Source organism: Biomphalaria glabrata, chromosome 3, assembly GCF_947242115.1.
Source record: "Biomphalaria glabrata chromosome 3, xgBioGlab47.1, whole genome shotgun sequence".
NCBI lineage: Eukaryota > Metazoa > Mollusca > Gastropoda > Planorbidae > Biomphalaria > Biomphalaria glabrata.
In genome coordinates this window covers 1,292,721-1,314,592 of record NC_074713.1, presented here as the reverse complement: position 1 = coordinate 1,314,592, position 21,872 = coordinate 1,292,721, and the positions used below count along the sequence as shown (strand labels likewise).

Here is a 21,872-nt window from a genome sequence, read left to right as displayed (position 1 = left end):
TTCACTTGACCACGCAAACCCAGTTGCGACCTACTCTTCCGCATCTCGTGAAGACAAGCCGCTGCTCACCGGTTAAGTTTCTTTCCGTCTTCTGCGCCTGCCTTCAATAACAGTTTTCCTTTGTGTCTCAAATGTGTGTCCAGCAGCATTTGTGAAAGAAAAATGCGTGGTCGAAGATGAGAACATTTAATTCTCATTTCCTAGCTATGAACTCGAAGATGAATATAATATATAGAGACAGTAAAGTTATACAACTAGTGTGAACATTTCAAGGAAATATCGAGAAAAAAAATGTGTAAACTATCCATGAACTATCCTCCTCTTTTTTTTTTTTTCTTCCCAACAAAAGTGGTAAGATCATATTGCAAAGCCATATTAAGTTATAAAAACAATAAAGGAAAAGAAGATATAAGACATTCTTTCTTGGGGGGGAGTGAAACGCATTGATCTAAATCAGAAATTTCACACACAAACAAACAAAAAAGACAGTTGTGCTTTAAAAAAATCGTTACTCCATTCGGTCCCCCCCAGCCCTCCTATTATCTGAATTCGGTGCCGACAGTGTTTTATTTTTGGCTTCACGGTTTTGACAATATACACATACGCGTATCTGGCCTATTTATCAAGTCATATATATAGAATAGACCTATCAAAAGACTAAATATAATCAAGCTATCTGCACACATTACTGATCTAGATCTCTAGGTCTAGTTATTAGACATAGCTATATAAGAACATTGGAAATGCATTTAGCAGCTTCAATTTTACCTATAATTAGTATAATATTTGTGATTGTGTTATTTTCTAGTGTAGAATCCAGTGCAGATAAAGACAAAAAGTTGCAGATAGGAATTAAAAAACGTGTCGATCCTGAAAAATGCAAACTTAAGTCACGAAAGGGAGATGTGTTACACATGCATTATACAGTAAGAATTGAGGGTTAAACTTTTAAAGTTTTATACTGATGATACTCATATATATAGAATCTATATATAGATTATAGATAGATATATAGTCATAGATCTAGTATAAGTATAGGCAATCTAGGCTAGGACCGGTAACCGGTCACCGGTTAGGTCAACTACTAGTTACCTAGGCCGGTAGTGTGCTAGAGCTCTGTAAAGTACAGTATATGAACTACATAAATGACATAATATATCATTAATATCATAATATATGATATATTTTTATATCATATGTTAGTTACTGTATTAAATTTCATTTTTATTGTGAATTAAATTATATAATAATAATATATATAGTCAATATAGAATATTACTGCATAATATTTATATATAGATCTATATATAATTATAATATACTTTATTTATTTTTTTTTACTATACTAGTCACGTCTAGTCTATATACTGATAAACTTTTATAGATGATGAGATCATCAGTTAAGGAATCTAGATCTAGAATCTAAATATTATTTTATTAGTTCAAAAATATCTAGAATGTCAATGGCAAAAAAATATAATTATACTTGGGCCACACCATTCTAGCCCAGTTCATTAATTTAAGGGGAGATTAAAATGGGAAAAGATGTAACTAAAACTTGGGCCACTCCTAAAAAAAAATAAGGTGACCCATCAAGGAAAATGAAAGCAATATCAACGTTTTTACAAGGTTTACATTGTTTCTTTGCTCGACATGTTTCAGATGTTCCTTGAGAATTAAAGATTTTTCCTTCCTAACCCAAACCTTCCCCAGGACAACAGGGGATGAACCTGGGACCACACAGACAACAGTCAAGATTGCATACCACATGACCAGCCCATACATTTATTGTAAAACCATATAAATTTTATAAGCCAATTGTTTAAGAAAGGGCAGAGATATACAGTACCGTACCTTAAAGCAGAATATGGCAGCCACATCTTTGCAATGATTGATGAAAGTAAAAATATTCATATATTCTCTTATCCTTTAAATTTAGGGAAAATTGGAAGATGGTACAGAGTTTGATAGCAGCCTGACACGTAATCAACCATTCGTCTTTACATTAGGTACGGGTCAGGTAATCAAGGGCTGGGACCAAGGTCTACTCAAGTAAGTCACTTGAAAAATAATTGTAGACTTAGGAACTTTAAGTTTATTAAACATTTTAATAAGTCTTTGTCTGGTGTACATTATTTGAATCTAGGTATAAAGTTAAAACATCATATATATTATAATGGTATCTACTTTTTTTTTTTCATGGCAGAATTTAATTTAGTGACCTAAAATATTATTCCTTTGGCACTTATAGAAGTCACATAATTGAAGTAGAGTTGACTGTTATTTGATGTGATCCAAGTTTTCATTGTTATCATGTCAGTCAGAAAACTGATACTTAATATTTTAACATTATATATGGATGATATGGGAATGACATATTTATAATTTTATCTTCATTTCTTAAGGAATTTCTGTAATTTATCAAATAAAAAAAAATATTGTAAGAAATGTCAGAGAAGAAATCAATATTAGATTTCAGTGGATGTTTGATCAAGATTTGTCTTAGTAGCAGATTGCTTTAATCGTTGGGACAATCATAGTCACTCAATATTAATTTTTTTATTTTAACTGCAGCTTAAGATTTGCAAAGTTTTATTAAATATAGAAAAAAAAAATAGCATTTACTTAAATGCCAGCTCTGCTTGAATTTTTCTTAATTGTCTTTCAGTAATATTATCCTTCTTATCATCTGTCTCATTGCCAAGTTGATATTGTATTTCATATTTCTAACTGACACACAATCTATTGAATTCATTTTCTTTTGCAATATATCTCTATCGCAGTTTTTTATTTTTTTAGCTTCCTGTTCCTGTATTTTTTTTCTCTCTAATTATTATGCTTCTAGTTCGTAAAGTACTCAATGAAATCTTATCCATAATTTTTTTTTTGTGGTCATTAAGATTAAACATTTTTTTTAATTCATCAGTATGTGTGAAGAAGAAAAACGGAAACTTGTCATACCATCTGATATGGGGTATGGGGAGAGAGGAGCACCACCCAAAATACCTGGTATGTCTAGAGTCTAACTATTGTTACGATATAAATACCTGGCATGTCTAGAGTCTAACTATTGTTACGATATATATACCTGGTATGTCTAGAGTCTAACTATTGTTACGATATAAATACCTGGCATGTCTAGAGTCTAACTATTGTTACGATATAAATACCTGGTATGTCTAGAGTCTAACTATTGTTACCATATAAATACCTGGCATGTCTAGAGTCTAACTATTGTTACGATATAAATACCTGGCATGTCTAGAGTCTAACTATTGTTACGATATAAATACCTGGCATGTCTAGAGTCTAACTATTGTTACGATATAAATACCTGGCATGTCTAGAGTCTAACTATTGTTACGATATAAATACCTGGTATGTCTAGAGTCTAACTATTGTTACGATATAAATACCTGGTATGTCTAGAGTCTAACTATTGTTACCATATAAATACCTGGTATGTCTAGAGTCTAACTATTGTTACCATATAAATACCTGGTATGTCTAGAGTCTAAGTATTGTTACCATATAAATACCTGGTATGTCTAGAGTCTAACTATTGTTATGCTATATAATTTATAGTAATTTGCGTAGTAATCTCAGGATCAAAAATGTTGATAGAATTAGACAGGTAATAGAACATGTTTAGAGACTAGAATGAGTGACAATAGAGACGCTCAGGATAGAAGACTCAAGAACCCTTTTCCCCTGTAAATAAATGTTTCAAAGGTTTACGAAAGCGTTGTTCAGTTATTTGACGAGCGGCTGAAAAGCCAAGCAGCTGTGCGGACTTGCATGTGTGTTATAAGTCTTGATTGGAGCACAACACTATGTAACAGAAGTGTCACACTTTGGGGGATATCCTGGAAGTCGAGTTTTGGTAGCTCCATTTTTTTCTTTTTAACCCTGGGTCTACCTACTTCCTTTATTTAAAAGCCTGGAGTTGTTAATAATTCCTCCCTGATCTTTCTAGGTTTAGTAAAGTAAATGTCCCCCTTTCAGACCTTGCTATCTATGAGGCAGATGATGTAAAGGTCATCTGTTTCTGTGGCCCACAATTAGCAAGGGTGTCATGTGGCCAGGACAATGACCAACAGCCTTTACTTTTCCTGAACTAATGTCAGGTACCCATTCGAGCGGAGTGACTCAGAGGCACCCTAAAGATCCCAAAGTTAAAAACTCCAGTCTTCACCAGGATTCTAGGTTTAGCATAGTCTATATTTGTTTGATGTTTGATCAGCTGAGCCTACCAATTAAAAAATAAAGTGGAAAAGTAATCCGCAAGACTTTCTTGCTTTACGTGTGCAGTAAACCTGATTTAAAATGTTAAACATAGTTCACAGATATATTTCACAAGATTAAACATTGAACATTCTCATAATATATTTTCAAAATAGTAAAGATAAATTGTCTGGGCTTTTGGTTAGTGTGAAAAGCAAGTGAAGATGGATTAGAATTGACAAATTATGGCTATACGGGAAGATTTTAGAACCCCTGAAGATGATTAAAGTAGCAAATGTAATTTAAATTATTTACTCACATTTCATTAAAGTCTCTATAAAAAATGCATTCTCTCAATAGATCTTTTTAGAAAGGCTTAGATAATAATGAGCAAATAGATTCCTTTTTATTAGTCTTCTTCTCTTAGGCCTTTGACAAAGTTCACCACCTTAGCTTGCTAAAAAAAAATTAATATTTGGGCAGTTCTGGTCCCTTATGGATTTCTTAATAGGTAGATAACAAACTGTAATAATAAATAGCTCCAAATCAACACCAAAACAGTAAGCTCAGTTGTATCTCAAGGAAGCCTACTACTTTTCTAATTTACATAAATGACCAAATTGAATTAGATCAGGAGCATAAGTTAGGCTATTTATAGAGGACTGCAGATAATTGCGTTTACATGTATAACTACACACTGCTTTTGGATGAATATTTGAGAAAATGGATGTCTGTTTGGAACGTGCCTTTTTCACTCACAGAATTATTTCTTATACTTTGGTTTTAGGTTTATAAAATATAAATAGGTTGAAACTCATTGAAAAAAAACTATTTGGCATCCCTGCAATTATGTATTGGAAACCTGTTTTAATTCAAATTATTGTTTTGTAAGAAAGATTTTTTTTTTTTTTTTAAAGGTGGAGCCACATTGGTGTTTGAAGTTGAATTGCTGAAAATAGAAAGGAAAGATGAGTTGTGATGATGGCAAGGGTAGACAACCTTCACCTGCAGCACAAATGTTGTTTCTCTCTTGATTGTTATATATATATATTTAATTTCTTTTGTTAAAAGCAAAAAATGTTATGCAAAAATCCACAATTTTAAACATATTTTTTTGTTACTTTTTAGTTAATAACCGCTTTAGGTTTGATGCCATTGTAACATATGGGCTAGACTTTAATGCTATGATTAAAGGGCTGGTGAAAGTTATATGATATTGTGATATTCTTTAGTTGAATGTCTTAAGTATTTGGGTTTGTTTTTTAAGCATCCTAATTAAAATCAGTATGATGCTGTCATTATTTATTCCTTATTCTAAGATGAAAACTAATTGTCTTGGTTCGTCAATGACTTGTATTCTTTCACGCCTCACAATGAAACCATTCTTAGTGTCTGTCCTACTAACTGAGCATTACTGAGCGAGAAGGTGAATTGATTAAAACATATGCAGCATATGTTTTACTATGCAATGAATAATTAATACCTATATGTTTCTTGCTCATTCAGTTTGATGGTGGAACATTATGAGATTTTTGTGTAGTTTTGAATTGTCACCACAATGTGATTGTAGATAAGTTTATTTCAAAAGTATGGCTGTAGCTTAACTGAACCACTTTCTTTAAAGTCTGAACAAATATAGTGATGGGTCTATTGCGTAAGAATCCATTTGAGGCTTGGACCAACTGTTAACTCCTGGAAATGAGTAGTATATATGTGAGAACCTGTCTTCAACAAACCACACTTGTGTTGATTATAATGGTTTATCTTAATGCATGCATTGGTGATTACTGAAATGTAGGTATTGATGTTGTAAGTGAGATCCAGTCATGTTGAATGATATTTTAGATCTACAGCCCAGGGGTTGAAATATTCTCTTGTATGTTGTCATCTGTAGAAATCATAAGCCTTAATATTTGCACAAATCTAGAACACTTTGCAATTGTAAGAATGACCAAAATGCATGTATGATTTTGTGGAATAATTTATGATCAGCATCAGATCTTGTCAGAAAAACATTCGTTGACACTAAACTTACATGCTTTCTTTTATGGAGATTTTAAAACTATTTTATGAGAGTTCAAAATAAAGATATTTAAACCACATTTGTTTTTTTTTTATTTAGCCAGTAATTCCAGTAATTCATTCATTTCTGAGTTGCTTGCAAAGAATGGGTAATGTATTTTACCAACCTCAACTGGGAAAACATTGCTCAGTTATTGCTACCAATTTCACTCAGTCAGCATGCCAGGAAGCTGCAGTCATGGATTTAACCATTAGTGTGTCTAACCATTTATCATTTGTCTGATCAGTTATTGGTTAATTGAAGACATACTGGTAGTTTAGATCTTTTGTTTCAAACCTTTGTTGTTCATTTAAAAAGGGTAGGGAGATAAGGAAACACGGAAATGGATTGACATGACAAAGTAAAATCTGGAAAATTCACATTTTTAGGGGCTATCAAACTAAATATATTCATGTTTCAAAGAATCCTATGAGAAAATAGTGAGTTTACTATCACAACTTTTTTTTTTCCATCTAGTAGACCTACTTTAAATGCTTTGTAATTATCATTCAAGCAGATTAACAAAGGCATTCCTAACTTGCCAGCATACATAGGAAAATCTGTGATTTGACTTGACAAGCTCTAAAGCTGTTCCTCTCAAAAATATTCACTAGGAATAAAGCTTTTAAAACAATGCTTTATCTTTCTTCAAGTATTTTATATTTTTATAGGTATCCAATAGGATTTATGTATGCTAATAAGATATTGAGTTAAAAAAAAAAAGGATAAAACTCCAGCAGTCTGAACTGATGGACTAATTTTTTTTACCACAAGTAACAGAAAATTATTTTTTGGTTACTCTTTGGCACATTTCTGAGTAGACAAACATTTCCCAATGGACCTCATTCACCAGTCGTAAACAAACATTTAGTCACATGATCTTATTGATAAAACAATGAAAAAAACTGTCACATAACAACCATCATGAATTAAACATGAGATCGTAAATTATATAGAAGAGATAGAGCACCACGTGGCTAAATGTTGTTTGTTTACGATTGGTGAATGAGGTCCATTAGGATGCCAATTTGAGTAACTGTCTTGTTCTCATCACTACTTCACTAGCCTCCTTCTGTCTTGAGACATGGCTCGTCTTGTGGTTATTAAGCCCTGTTTTGGAAAGGCATTTACACCTCAATTTTTAGCATGTGAAAGTACAAACCAAATGTATTGGAGCAGCAATAATCTCAGCTGACAAAAAGAAAAAGAGGTCTAGATTTATTCTATTTATGGCATCCAAAGTGTCTACTGTCTTGACATCCCTTTTGATAACATCCACCTAGAGGTGGCGGCTACCACTAGTCCTTTGCCTGTCACAAATTGCCTATGAGGATGACTTTGGGGATTCATTAATTCCACCATACAGCAGACGTGACCAGTATTTCAATCAATCGTTTATTAAAATCAGCAAATATTATTTATACATTTTAATAATGGAGCACATGTGAATCAGTTCATGGGTGTCTAACGTAAATTAGAAACATTAGCATATGTTCTATAGTTCTACCAGTACAGATTTTGAAGCCTGAACAGAACAACACAATTAAAGAAATGAAAACCATGATCACATTTAATGTATAGCATACATATCATAAATTGGTATGATCATGCATAGCAAAACATGGTAGATTAATGGTATAAAACTTATGCTCGACAGTCCAAGAGGCTGGTCAAAGCAGAAAACAAAAAGGGCATGGGATGGCATTAGTTTATCCTCGGCATAAAACGTATGCTCGACAGTCCAAGAGGTTGGTCAAAGCAGAAAACAAAAAGGACATGGGATGGCATTATTATCCTCCGCATAAAACGTATGCTCGACAGTCAAGAGGTTGGTCAAAGCAGAAAACAAAAAAGGACAGTGGCAGTAGTAACATTAGTTTCATAAGAAAACATGCAGCTGTCTTGGAACAACTTGTGCTGGACTGAAACACTTGAAAATGGGAGTCACTGACATCTTCATATAACTTTTTAACTAGAAATATACTTGTCTTGCAAAGCAGTTACCGCCACAAGAAAATCTCTTAAATAGCAGTTTCATTAAGAAAAAAAAAAGCATTTAAAAAACATGTCTCACTCTTGTTAGCACAACCACCATTCAATGTCTATCTAGATCCATTAGGTTGGAAGAACTTACAAAATGATTCTTTTTTTATGCATTACTTTTCACTGAGCATACATAAGTACAGAGCAAAAGAGCCGGCTTGTAAAGCTCCTCTATGCCATCTTTTTAATACCATATATACTGGCCTTCAGTTGTAGGAATGGGCACTATAGATCTAATAAAAAGTTTTCAAAATAAAATTCTTAGACAAAATTTCAAAAGTCATCCTTATATAGCAAGCCAATATAAATTAGCCTTTTAATTATTACCAATAATTACAAAATAAACTCAACTTTAAACAACTTAACCTTAGTTGCCCAGTCCTTGCAATGATACGAACTCCAATATACAAGAACATGTAATCAATAAATTGTGGCTTTTATACAAGGTATTGGTGTAATGTTTCTTCTTCTATTTGTGCACAATATCTATAAAATGATATCAAATAAACTATTATTAACAGTCGGAGAGAAAAAAGTGCAAGTTTATATTTCTTTATTCCAATATTGTACAGATTCATAATATATGAATATATATATATGTAGATATATACAAATACATAGAACAATAAACACTATAAAGTCTATTTCTTCAAGTTTATATGTGGTGTGGTTCACAGCTTAGTTTGTCTAACACAAATATTTGTATTCCTACTAATAGGATTAGAATTTAATCCTTGACTGAATGACAAAGAAGATTATAGAAGATGTTTTAGTTAAGTCGCATTATGTAGCTATACATTCAGAATGTATTAATACATAGTATTACCAATAAAACATGACTCAGCCATACCTTCACACAAAAAGAAACTTATATAGAGATAACTTATACAATTATACACCAGTGTTAATAGACAAATGTGTGTATATCCGGCACATAATCTATTTATTGAGACCAAGATTCATACTGCACACACACATATACACAAGATGTCTTGGTTCTGCACTAATAACAAGTAATTTATAACCTTATACATAGATTATTTATTTCCACACTTACTGCGTGGAGTGGGGGCAACCGTTGTGGGTTACATCGTTCCAACCATAGCTTTATACCCAGGTTCCGTTTCACTACTGTTCTACAACTGAAGGAAGCCAATAAAAGCAGATCCATTAATCCCCCTCACCCCCCAATCTTCATGAATCTTTCAATGTTGGACCAATACAACTACTAGACATGGCTACAAGGATTTAAATTTTTAAAAAGTTTTAACTTTACTTTACACCAACAAAACAAGTTTACAAATTCAAATTCTATGCATTCATGTATGACTATACTTACAGGCAGTTTTAAAGAATATATTATATTCTACTCTATTACTCTAATGAATCATAATGTCTCTTTGTTTTTTTTAATTATATATATTATAGACATTACTTTAAAAAAAAAGAGAAGATAATTACGTCCTATTTCATGTGTCAATCTAGTCTAAAGTGGGCTTGTGTGAAAATTGAAGGAACATTCGCCTTTCATAAAACTTGCATGGCTGTCCTTTGCCGAAAAAAAAAAAAAAAGAAACGGTCGAAGGAGCTAATGTTGAGCAGACACAAAAGCACAAAATTCTAAGAGGTTCACAAAAAACATGACAGACAAACAGCGCTGAATGAAACACAAGTCAATAAAAAGCAACAATATCACACATGGTCATCATTCACAACATTCTCCCCAGAGATTGAACGAGTTTAGTAGCTGTGTATGGAGGTAAAAAAAAAAAACCCAACAAAAAAACCTCCATGTGGTCACTCCATTCTTGCCATACACTGGTTCTGTTAGGTGAACGTGGAGCTGGACTTCACTTTAAACAAGTTTTTTACTACGGCTTTCGAAAAATCACTATTTCTCTTATCATATATACTTTGCATATATTACATGATAAGCTGATCATTTTGTTTTTATACTTTATATTGAATTCAAATAGAATGTATTCAAAGACTGAGAACAAATTGATTAGCCTTTTTCGCTTCATTACCAGCATTGGCAAGATTGACAAGTGGATCCCCATTCTTCACTTCATCTAAATGTCATGTGACCTACAACAAGTCTTGATTTAAAATAACCCCTTTTTTTTTAAACCAATCATCTGCTTATTTACATTATGTGACCTATTTTTGTGTTGGTGTTGCAATGAAAGCAAATTAAAAATACTTTTTCTGCAGAAATATATTACAGGAAATGAAAACTCATTTTGATAAATAAATCTGAAGATGCATATTAAAAAAAAAAACACGAGAGAAACCTTTTTTTTTCTCCAGTCAATATAAACTTATTTCGGCAGGTTCACACGAGGAATGAAATAGGAAGAATTCTATACAACTTTGTGAGTCAAACTTGTACCTGTAAGTATCTTTAGTCAACACTTTGATTAGTGGACCAGCGACAAAGTACATTTCATTGTATGGCTTGGTTTGCATACTAGTTGCATATCAATAGTGTGCCTTCCATAGAAGCCAGCACATTTCTTGACCTGGAAAAAATCATTTCCCCTATTCACCAGAACCTACTCAACGGAAATTTAAAAAAAAAAAGACCATTCATTTCTAAACCAGAAAACAAAATGTAATTTAAATAAGACAAACCAATTTTAAACTAAGCTTAATGAAACATAATTTAAAATGAAACATAATTTAAAAAAAAAAAATCGACTAAAAACTGTAACATACAAAAAAAAACCATTAAACTAGTGAAATAATAAATTAAATATTAACATTTTATCAACAGCAATTACTTGCTACAAACAAAATAATGAAATTTTGCAAGAATAAATTAGCCATAATTAGTGTTCAATATCATTCCCAGATATGGATTTTAAAAGATAACAAAAAAGTGGGGGAGATAATTGTCCAAATAAGTCACCAAGCCAGCTCGCCTAAAACTTACTTTATTTTCTTAGAACTATAAATAGCCTGAATAAATGTATCATAATCTTTAAAGAAGTATTGTACTTAAAACATATCTATACATCCTCTTTCAAAGAATACAATTATGCCTAGTAGCACATTAAAAAACAATGTAAGGTGCTGTGAGTAAAGATTAACAAAAAAAAAAAAAAAAAGTCTAGTCTAATCTCAAACATAAACTTGTATAACATGCTTTCACTCAGTAAGATGGCTCCAGTATCTTGCAGTGCTCACCACAGTTATGTACACAAAGAGTCTTTGCTCCAAGCATGTCATAGATGACTATTAGATACACAGTTAATGGCTTTACAACACATGCCCAATGGCAGACCCACAAGTCTCAGATTCCACCAGTTTACCACCACAAACACTTTTCACATTTGTCTTCAGTTCCAGCAGACCTTTACAAAATCAGCAGCAGGTCCAAAATGAATTTAAAGAAAAAAAAAAAAAGATTTAGAAATAAATTCGCATATTCATTGCTTGATGCCTGAAGAAAACATTCGATTTACTCAAGTATGCAGGCCTGCATCCACATTATATTGGCATGAATTCTCACTAAAACAATCAAAGACACAAGACAAAAGTTTAGAATATTTAAGACGAGAGCACATTTGACTTGTTAGCTAAGTGTATCACGAGTGGTCTTCTCTGCGATAAGAAGGCCCTAGATGTCTAGTTGGTTTAATCATCTTTTCCCTGGCTTCTCTGCGGCCATCTTCTTTATGATTGAAGTCACAGCCATGGAGTTCAGGCAGTCGATGGAGAGCACAAAACACACGATCTGGAAAGAAGATTACATTTTTTTTACTGCTAATGTCACATCTTTAAAACTCAATTTCAATACATATAACAGATAAAGGTCTTTCATTTTATTTACTTATTACTGATTTTAAATAATAAGTTTTAAACGTAATAAAAATAGCTACTTACCACACCGACAATGACCTATTGTACGCTGAGCTAATTCAAGCTTACAGCTGCAGGTAAAGCAACGTCTTTTGTTTTTCTGTGGGGAAGCTGTAGGTTGAATGTCACTTGACATTTCCATTTCTTCTCTAGACCTATTGCATGAGATTCAATAAATGATAACAAATAAGTTAATAAAATTCAAGAATTTCAGTTTTAAAGAAATACATTTCAAGTTGGCTATGTTGCAGATCAATGTCTACACATTCTGCACACAAGTACTGGGATTGTTTTAGTTTGAAAAACACAATGAGCTTGACAGTTAATGGCTCTAATCGTTTTTTTGGGGTCTTTTTTTTGTGTGCTAATTTATCAATTATAAAAACTAAAAGTAATTTGAACATTATTTTATTTCCAGTGGTATTCCATTGCATTAGCATCATAATTTTACTGAGGTGGAGATGGCCTCAACAGTTTGTGATTAACAACCTAATTACTGCTGTTTTTGAGGTAATTAATTTTTTTAAGTTTTGGCATTTTATAACATTCAAATATCTTCAAGCCTTAAAAAATGACATTTAAATATCTAATATATAAAGCAGAAAGTAAGGCATATGTATGTCCCCGCATAGAAATCAAAACAGTTTCACCGATCTTGATAAAACTTGGCAGAAATGTTCCTTGGGTACTAACTTAGGCCGTAGTGTATGTATTGTAGCCCTAAAACAAACTTAAGACCCTCAAAAAAAAAAAAAGTTACCCAACTCTATGAAAGCATTATAACTTCATCGATCTAGGCCATATTTACATGAGAAAAGATCGAAAGGATCTTGATATAATTTTAAGAACTACACTTTGCACAGATAGTTTATTACTTTGACACATGAAAATACAAAAGATTGTCAATTGATTTCATTACGTAATAAAATTAACCTTCAATTTTGTGTTTCAAAGCATTTTTACATAAATTCGTTCCATATATCTGTGAATTCAGACATCCTGACTTACTTTATAATCCCATTCATTTAACATATCGGGTAAACCCGTTTTAGTTCTACTTTATATCCTATTCATCTATCGCCCCTTTCGTTTTTAATAGATCGGCTTTGGGTTAACCCATTTTCGCAAAACTACTTTTATTTTCGTAGCGAAAGAGAAAAACTTGAAAGGTTCATTATCTAAGTTTAACATACCATACATCTAAATCCAATCCACTAGATATGGTAAACACAAACTAAGGCCCACATGCCGCGGGTAATGTCCGGCTAGTATTTAATAAAAATACAATACAATCATTTGTAACCATTAAGTGGCCATTGAGATCAATGATGTGGAGATAAAGCCATCCAATAAAAGTCTAAAATCTTATGTAAAAGAAACAATATTTTATAAACTAAAAACCAGAGACCATTTTACATGCTTCTAATGAAATCTAATCACTTATATAATATATAGATAGAACAATTTTTTGTAAAGAAAAAAGATTCCAGCTTTAAATAAAATTAGAATAAAATACAGATTTATCATCAAAGATAACACTTGTTCATGGTGACTGACCTTAAAGTAAAGAACTATTTCTGGTTTAATTAAAGACAAGATTCAAGTATGAGTAACAAATTACAAGTGTATATTTATATACAGAAACGCCTACTCACAATTACAAACACACAATGAAAATAAAAAAGTCCCTAACCAGGAACGGGCTTGCAGCAAAAATGATTGCATTAATTTCAAATGAAAAAAAAAAAACGTATTACATTATAATAATTTTTTAAATAGCATCAACAAGGTAAGAATCCACAAAGAAAGTGGGCAGGCCTTAACAAACCCAGAGGAGTTATCAGCTAAGCTGAGGATACCGGAATGACATGGGAGCTGTTGAAGAAAGGTGCTCATAAACCCAGTTCAGTTTAGAAGAGTAGTTAGGGCCTAATTTTTCCCCGGAGGGTACACAGGATTAAGTAAGTTTCAATGTCTGTTAGCATGTTTTCAACTGCTTCAATAAAATGTTATTAGTAGCACTATTGGAATAGATTAGAATTGATTTCAATTGTGATACTTTTCCCCGCTGTATTTATTACTAAACAAGAAGCATAGAAAGACCAAAAAGAACATGGCGATGCAGTGTACTTGAAGAAGACGAGAAGACTGGGAAGAGCTGGAAAACCATAAAAAACTAGCAAGAGACAGTGGAGAGTGGCATGTTTTTGTCGAGGCCCTATGTTCCATGAGGAACTCAAAGGAGTGATGATGATTTATTACTAAAATGGAGACTAGACTGACCAATGTCTTGGTGATTTTGTATATGCAGGATCATTCCAGAAAAAAAAAATGCATGTCAGCTCTGATGTTTCTATCTCTTACCTCTTAATCCCCCTTTGTGCCGAACATTCTGGACTCTTGTCCACAACACTTCCACTAGCGACAATCAAAGGCAGAATTTGTACAGAAGAGCTTGCGGGGGATGTTTTGTCCTGAGAAAGCAAGCTGTCAAAAAGTTCTTCCCCCCTCTCTTTACTCCTGTCTGCACTGTTTTTAGTGGAAGCCGCAGCATTGCTATTAGACACACCTGACGTAATGTTAGAACCCGATATACTAGTGCTAGTCTGGCTGGAAGGTTTAGGGTCACTTTGTAAGCCGAAGATGGCAGAAATCTGACTTTCAAGAGCCTGAGAGGTGGTTGCTTTGTGATCTCCAGAACCAACCAAAGTGGTCGTTGAGGACAACGAAGCAGCAATGCTGCTTGAAGACGAATAAGTAGATGCAATGCTGCAAACCACAGAACCGAGACCCGAGGTTGCACCCGGATCATGGCTAATATCATAAGACTGATCTGTGGAAGCAGAGCTACATGTGTCTGTATCGCTATGGTCAGGCAACTGTTCACATGACTGTTTTATTGTAGATGATGGCCCAGGCTGACCTATATCTCCATTACCAGAACTAGCGGCTAGCACTGAAGAAATGTGTGCTGATGTAGAAGATCCACTGGTAGTAGTGGTGGTATCTATGGCTGATGATGATGTTGCTGTCAGAGCAGTTCGTTCACCAGGCGGTGAACTTAGTGAACTTGGTAAATTGTCAGTCGTTGAACGTGAAGGAAATGGTTTAGAATCCATCTTTGTTCCCTGACTACTTTCAGACTGGTTAGAACAACTTCCAACACTAGATTTTCCTGCATCTGAAATGATTCAACATATTCATTCATCAACAATTTTTAAATCAAGGAATACAAATTTGAATGAAAACAAATTTTCTTTGTAATAAAAAAAGTGCTATTATAATGATTTTTAAATTATTAGAATCCTGATGACTAGAGATGGCTAGTATTAGTAAAAATTTAAAGTATTTTGAAGAATAAATAAAAGTCCTTTCTGACTAATGGATTATTATGAAGAGAATAATTTTGATCAATGATAAATTGGTAAATTTTTAAAAATTAAAACATTTGTATAGATCGTCTTGTAATGTTTAAACCAAATGCATGCAATTAGATTGGCCTTATTTTTTTTCTCTCTTCAAATTGTACCCCCCCTCCCCAGCCTTGCGATCTATAGCCTATAAAGCAGATGATGTTTCTTTGGCCGACAGTTAACGAAAGTACCATGTGGCCAGTACAACGACCAACCACCTTCTTATTAACAAAAGAGCCTAAGGGATACTGAATAATATGATTATTTCAAATACTTCGATTACTTAGTTTTTAGTACATTATAAAACATTCCTCCTTAAAAATATGGTTCTGATATTTAACCCCCGAAAAAAAAAAAAAAAATAATTGATTAAATGTTTAAGTAAAAAAAAAAATGAATACAATGATTTCTCAAGTTTCATCTTAATTAATGATTAAATAACTTGTGTTTATGGCATGAGAATTGCTCAAGAACTCACCAAATGAGAGAGACTGTGTCTGGGACTGAATTCTGTGAGCTGAAATAATGGAAACACTCTGTATTATAACATCACAGATAATTAAGTTGCTTATTTTGAACATTATCTATGTCGCACTATCATGCACATATGTATGGAAATACAGCTTTACCTTTTCTATAACACACAGAACACAATCCTAATGTCTTGGTTGATCTGCAAACAAACAAAACCTCGGGTAGAATATAACTTGTGACTAAGTGTCGCATTTATTGTATCTTATCACAGACAAAATATTTTTAATAATGTAATAAATAACTGGCTAAAGATTTGTATTTGAATTTCCAATTAAAACTAGATTTTAACTCATTTTAATGAAATATATAGATCTAGTAGACACAAATTTAAAACAAGCAAAATATTTGTAAAAATCCTTTTTTAAAAACAAAACATATCTTAGAGAAAGAACTATGCACTTACTACTATATCTCAATAATGTAGAAGAGTGTATTTCCCTTATTCAATATCAAAATAACTAATTGATTACCAATAATTAATGGGCTAATTCGTTAACTTTTTCCATTTAATCATGTTTTGTTAGTTAGTATAAATAATTGTTTAAGGTTTCAACTTCATCGAGGAAAATGTGAGGGAGAAATGATGTCTTAAACTATCTAAAGAGAAGAAACCCTACATATTTTGCTGTATCTGTGAATACTGAAGGATTACTTTCCCTTGGTATCAAACAAAATAAGCAATTACCAGTAATTAATTAATAATTTGTTCATTTTTGAATTAATTATGTCTTATGCCAATGAATAATTGTGCAAAGTTTCAGCTTGATATGAGAATAGTTGTGAGAGAAATAATTTGTACAAACTTTTTACCAGACGGTTAGTATTTATACTTTGTAAAAATAAAGTTCATTTTGGCATTACAATGTAACTGTAATTAAATAGCCTCTCGTTCATTTACTGATATGCTTTTGTGAAATAAATATTAATAATATATTAAATGACACGACTAACAGTACTATATCCAATTTATTGTTTGTATAAAACAATTTTGGTACTGGGTATGCAGATATTTTTTTTGTTTATCTTGTTGATATGGCTACTTTAAATGCTGAGCACAAAAAACATTGGAGGCGCTGTGGTGAGCGATAAAGTGTTTAGTCCCAGGTTCTAATCCTGGTGTAACTGGGATTTTCAATTTTGGGATCTTTGAGTCTCTAAAACCTGACATTAGTTTGGGAAAAGTAAAGGTGGTTGGTCGTTGTGCTGGCCACATGACACCCTTGTTAACTGTAGGCCACAAAAACAGATGACCTATACATCATCTGCCCTATAGACCACAAGGTCTGAAAGGGGAACTTTACAAAGAACATCAATGTGGAATCTGAACATGGCAGACAAAGTGTGGAAATACAGGAATAGAAAGGCACAGAAGGAGAACTCTCTAATAGAGAAAAGATACTTTTGAGGACAGCCGAGGCAGAGTGAGGAGAAAGGGAGGACAATGAGTATAATAAAAAAAGAGAAGAAAAATAAGGAAACAGAAATGACCTTGACATACTGAACAAGTAAACATATATAGCACACATCTATGTGACGGAAATTAAATGAGGACATTTTTAGTATTTGTTGTAATGCCTGTTACAATTGGAATAAACAGTAATAAGCTAGCTATGTCTAAATTATTGATTCAAAAATCTAAATAGTGCCTATTAAGTTTTGTATGTCACACGCTTAAAGGTTAATAATACTTTATACTAAAAGCAAATAAGTCCAAAGTCCAAATGCCTGATGTTGAGGCCGGGCGAGTCAAACATAATTTTCATTTCAAAACTCTTAGATTAGGAAGTTAGGTTTTAATACTGTAAGTGTAGTATACTTTCATATAGATTCTAGAATCAATAAAGATCTATACTTAAAAATGAACAAGCCATACTAGTGTAAATTTAACTAGGTACTGTGACTATAGTTGTTGTTGTTTTTTTAATTCTAACTATAGATCTAGATCTACTTAGACTTTGTTCTAGATCTATTTCAAGTATTTCTAACAAGTGTCTGTCTTTTTAAGTATTTAAGTACATCTACTGAACTAATAGTAACTTACTGTGTGATACTGTATCCATTTGGCTAGGTACAACATAATCATTAACCCAAATACTGAATAGAGTTAATTGATAATGATTGATTAAACTAAGATTAAGATCTAGAAAATATATCTATGTAGATCTTGATATAGATCTATATATATAAAGATCTATTCTAGTAAATCTAGTAGATTAGATTAGAATCTAGATTCCAGATCTAGAATAGATTATACTTATATAGATCTACTGAGACTAGAATTGACTAGATTAGATATCTTATCTAATACAGACGTTACTTCAAAAAAGAAGATGATTATGTCCTACGCATCATGCATTTAGTCATGCATATTAACCAATGACTTAAATTCTGCCAAGTCACTGGTTTTCCTGGCTAGCTCAGGCAACCCATTCCATGCTCTAATAGCACTAGGGAAGAAGGAGTATTTGTACAAATTTGTCCTAGCATATGGGACGAGGAATGTGCCTTTATCTTTGTGTCTTTCAGAGTATTTTATTAAATTTTGTTTTTCTATTTGAAGATTATGGTTCAGTGTTTTATGTATAAATGCTACTTTACTTTTGAGTCTTCTGTCCTGAAGGCTTTCTAAATTTAGTGATTTTACTAAAGGTGTTACTCTAGTCAAATGTGAATATTTGTTTGTTATGAATCTCACTGCTCTATTTTGTGTCTGTTCCAGTTTCTTAATGTTTTCTTGAGTTGAGGGGTCCCAAACGGAGGATGCATATTCTATTATTGGCCTTACCAAGGTTAAATAACATTTTAGTTTTATGTTCTTATTTGATTTATAGAAATTTCTTTTTATAAATCCTAATGCTTTGTTGTTTTTTTTTATAGTTTCATCAATATGTGGATTCCATGACAGTTTTTCATTTATTATAACACCTAGGTATTTTGCGTTTTTAGTCTGTGTTACTACTGGTTTGCCATGAATAAGACAAGTGGAATTAATTTGTTTTAGTTTTTTTGTTACTCTTAACAACTGACATTTTTCTGGGTGGAAAGACAAGCTCCAATTTGATTCCCATGCCTGTAATATCTACAGATTATAGAATAGTTTAGTAGATCTATCTTAGACTAGATTCTAGAGATACTAAGATAGTAGACTATAAATTCTCTAGATTAGTCTAGAATACTAGATCTAGATTTTAGATCATTTAGAAAGTCTACTCATCTCTAGAATCTCTAGTAGAGATCTACTGGAATTAGTAATTATCAGTAGATCTAAGACTAAGTCCATGATTTTTTTGTAAGTGACTGTAAAGTGTACATAATGATAATCTAGAATAGTACTGACTCCTCTTCTGACTTAATTTTAATCTAAAAACTAAACTAAAGTTAACTCAAACTGTTTTAAAGTAAAGTCAGAGCCAGAGATTAGATATAAATTATAATACTAGACTTAACTAGATCTAGAGTCGACTAGACTCTCCAGTCTACACAGTAACTCTAGACTAGAGTCTCAGTATCAATTATCATGATCATGTCATGATAATAATAATAACAGATAATATCTAGAATTAGTTTGTAATAATTTGAGCTAGATCTATAAATCTATATGAAGTAGATCTATATGATATATTTAGATTCTATAAATGATGTCGCCATTTGCCATCGACAACAGAATTTAGCCTCGGTAGTCATGTTCTTTCATCCTTTTTTTTTTCCCGTTTGCAAGGCTAGGAGAACCAGCCAGTTACAGCTTTTAATCACATACAAACTGGCTACAGACTAGACTATTCAACGGTCTATAATAATTATAACTTACCCCCAAAATCCACAAGGACACCGTAGCTGTGAATCGCTACTTGATTTTCCCATATATGAAATAACTAAGACTCTTAAACATATTATTAACTATTAAAACAAACACAAAATCCATGGATAAATCACACAAATTTGTTGGAATGGATGAAGGAAGATGACCAGCGACAGCAACTGCGAAGGCAGAATGCAAAAACGCTTACTGCCAAATTAGCTTTTTAGTCTTTTGTTATTAAAGAAAAATATTGTATGACAAAAGAATAGCTATCATATGCATGTATATATAATGCAACAATATTAAATAAATAGTAAATACCATTTTATAGAAAAATCATTAATAATTACTAATTTGACACATTCTTCTGTAATATAAAGTGCAGTAAAAGTGTACACAAAATAAAGCCCGATTGTAAGCAATACAATTCTCTTTATTAAAAAAAATGCTATTTTCGTTATTTGATGGCAAAACATATTACTGTAAGAGTGGAAAAAAATTCTAACATATTACATGTATAACATAACATGTTTATACAAACATATATAAATAAGAATACAAAATTATTTTCTTTCTTCTCTTACACTGTTCATGTATAAAAGTTAGTTTATATTTTAATAAATACTTTTGCTAATGTAATAAGTACTTATTTGATCTTTCTTAATTTTGATTTGATCTTTCTTAATTTATTATTTTTTTGTTTATGTAATAAGTATTTGTTCGGCTTCTGTTAGTGCAGTTTTTTTCTTTGCAAGTATTTATAAAAAAAAAAAAAATCAAAATACAATTTGGCAATATGACACAGCTGGTTACATTTAAAACGAGACAGGATCCGGGTTAAAGTTACAGATCAAGGTCAAAGGTGTGTTAATTAAGGCCAAAGGTTGTTAAATTATACCTATAAAAATGCCGGTCATCTTGCCATTATTTACGCGTGTGTAGATTTGCTAATTAATTTTAATAAAATAGAGACATCCATTTATTTCTAATAATAAAAATGACAATAAAAAAGAATAGGTACGATTTTTTTTCATGAGATTCGTAAGAGGTCACGCATGTGCAAGGACAAGCTTCCACAGACCTAACCTTTATACTTTATATATAGGACAGAAAGTCGCTTTAGGTCAATTATCCTACTTGAGAGTTGTGGATTATATAAATATCTAGATCTAATAGCCTACTTGTAAGAAGAGAAACACTGAACAGAAATACTTGTAATATTATTGCATTCATAATTTGTGTTTCTTTGAGACTAATTGCTTTTGATTGCATCATTAATAAAAGTAAGGAAAGCTATTGAATGGAGAAAAAGCGCAAAACTGTTGCTTATGCAGACAGCAGTGAAATATTACAGCCGATGATAAATCAATAACCCTAAGTACACGAGCCGGGGTTGCATTTTGCTTTACTAAAAGTCTTTATTGGTACCAACTTTCTCGAGCAGACGGCATCCTTTGTCCCTTTGTTTTGAGTGGTGTCAAGTGGTAGCCTATTTAGATGAAAGTTTGTTTGTTTTTTTAAAGCATGGAATTAGGTCTATATATAGTTACGCAGTCTTAGCTGTGATCTACGTATAGGCCTATTGCCACATCCAGCGCGGGCATTATCGTAGTCAGCCAGTGGTCGGTTTATGCTCTTTTCACTGTCTAGGTCTGTCCTGTGCAGTAGATTTCCTTTTTGGTCTCAAATGTGTTTCTTGCGACCTTTGTAAAGATATCAGCTTCAGCTGTCTCGTTCGGAAGTCGCCTGCTGCTATATGTTCTCTCTTTTATGTCAGTTAAAGCAAGATGGAATCTAAGCTGGTCTCTAAAGCGTGTGTGTGTGGGGGGGGGGGGGATTCAGTTATGCTGACCACCTTTTAGGTCACCAAAAAATATTGTCATTGACAAAGTCGTTCCTCGTGTGTCCTAAGCTGTCCAGCGTAGCTGTTGAA

At 32.5% G+C, this 21,872-nt stretch overlaps 2 protein-coding genes across 2 annotated transcripts; one reads left to right on the top strand and one right to left on the bottom strand.

Annotated features, from left to right (window-relative positions):
• Nucleotides 1-640: 640 nt before the first annotated feature.
• LOC106069279 (peptidyl-prolyl cis-trans isomerase FKBP2-like) lies at nt 641-6,326 on the top strand. Its single transcript, XM_056022853.1, has 4 exons — nt 641-926; nt 1,940-2,052; nt 2,927-3,009; nt 5,142-6,326. The coding sequence occupies exons 1-4, from the start codon at nt 744-746 to the stop codon at nt 5,201-5,203; spliced, it is 441 nt and encodes a 146-aa protein (XP_055878828.1). The 5' UTR covers nt 641-743; the 3' UTR covers nt 5,204-6,326.
• Nucleotides 6,327-7,833: 1,507 nt separating this feature from the next.
• Nucleotides 7,834-20,139, bottom strand: LOC106069278 (serine-rich adhesin for platelets-like). The gene is made up of 6 exons (XM_013228898.2): nt 19,949-20,139; nt 16,236-16,279; nt 16,085-16,123; nt 14,558-15,374; nt 12,218-12,348; nt 7,834-12,068 (listed from the first exon to the last, which is right to left on the bottom strand). The coding sequence occupies exons 1-6, from the start codon at nt 19,999-20,001 to the stop codon at nt 11,920-11,922; spliced, it is 1,233 nt and encodes a 410-aa protein (XP_013084352.2). The 5' UTR covers nt 20,002-20,139; the 3' UTR covers nt 7,834-11,919.
• Nucleotides 20,140-21,872: the final 1,733 nt, after the last annotated feature.

What these genes read in the sequence shown, in the direction of transcription:
- LOC106069279 (XM_056022853.1), top strand. Translation starts at nt 744, where the DNA reads ATGCATTTAGCAGCTTCAATTTTACCTATAATTAGTATAATATTTGTG. An exon ending in TGTTACACATGCATTATACA is followed by an intron (nt 927 to 1,939) that starts GTAAGAATTGAG and finishes CTTTAAATTTAG; the next exon opens with GGAAAATTGGAAGATGGTAC. An exon ending in TGGGACCAAGGTCTACTCAA is followed by an intron (nt 2,053 to 2,926) that starts GTAAGTCACTTG and finishes TTAATTCATCAG; the next exon opens with TATGTGTGAAGAAGAAAAAC.
- LOC106069278 (XM_013228898.2), bottom strand. Translation starts at nt 20,001, where the DNA reads ATGGGAAAATCAAGTAGCGATTCACAGCTACGGTGTCCTTGTGGATTT. An exon ending in GACACAGTCTCTCTCATTTG is followed by an intron (nt 15,375 to 16,084) that starts GTGAGTTCTTGA and finishes GAATCATTTCAG; the next exon opens with ATGCAGGAAAATCTAGTGTT. An exon ending in GCACAAAGGGGGATTAAGAG is followed by an intron (nt 12,349 to 14,557) that starts GTAAGAGATAGA and finishes CTCATGCAATAG; the next exon opens with GTCTAGAGAAGAAATGGAAA.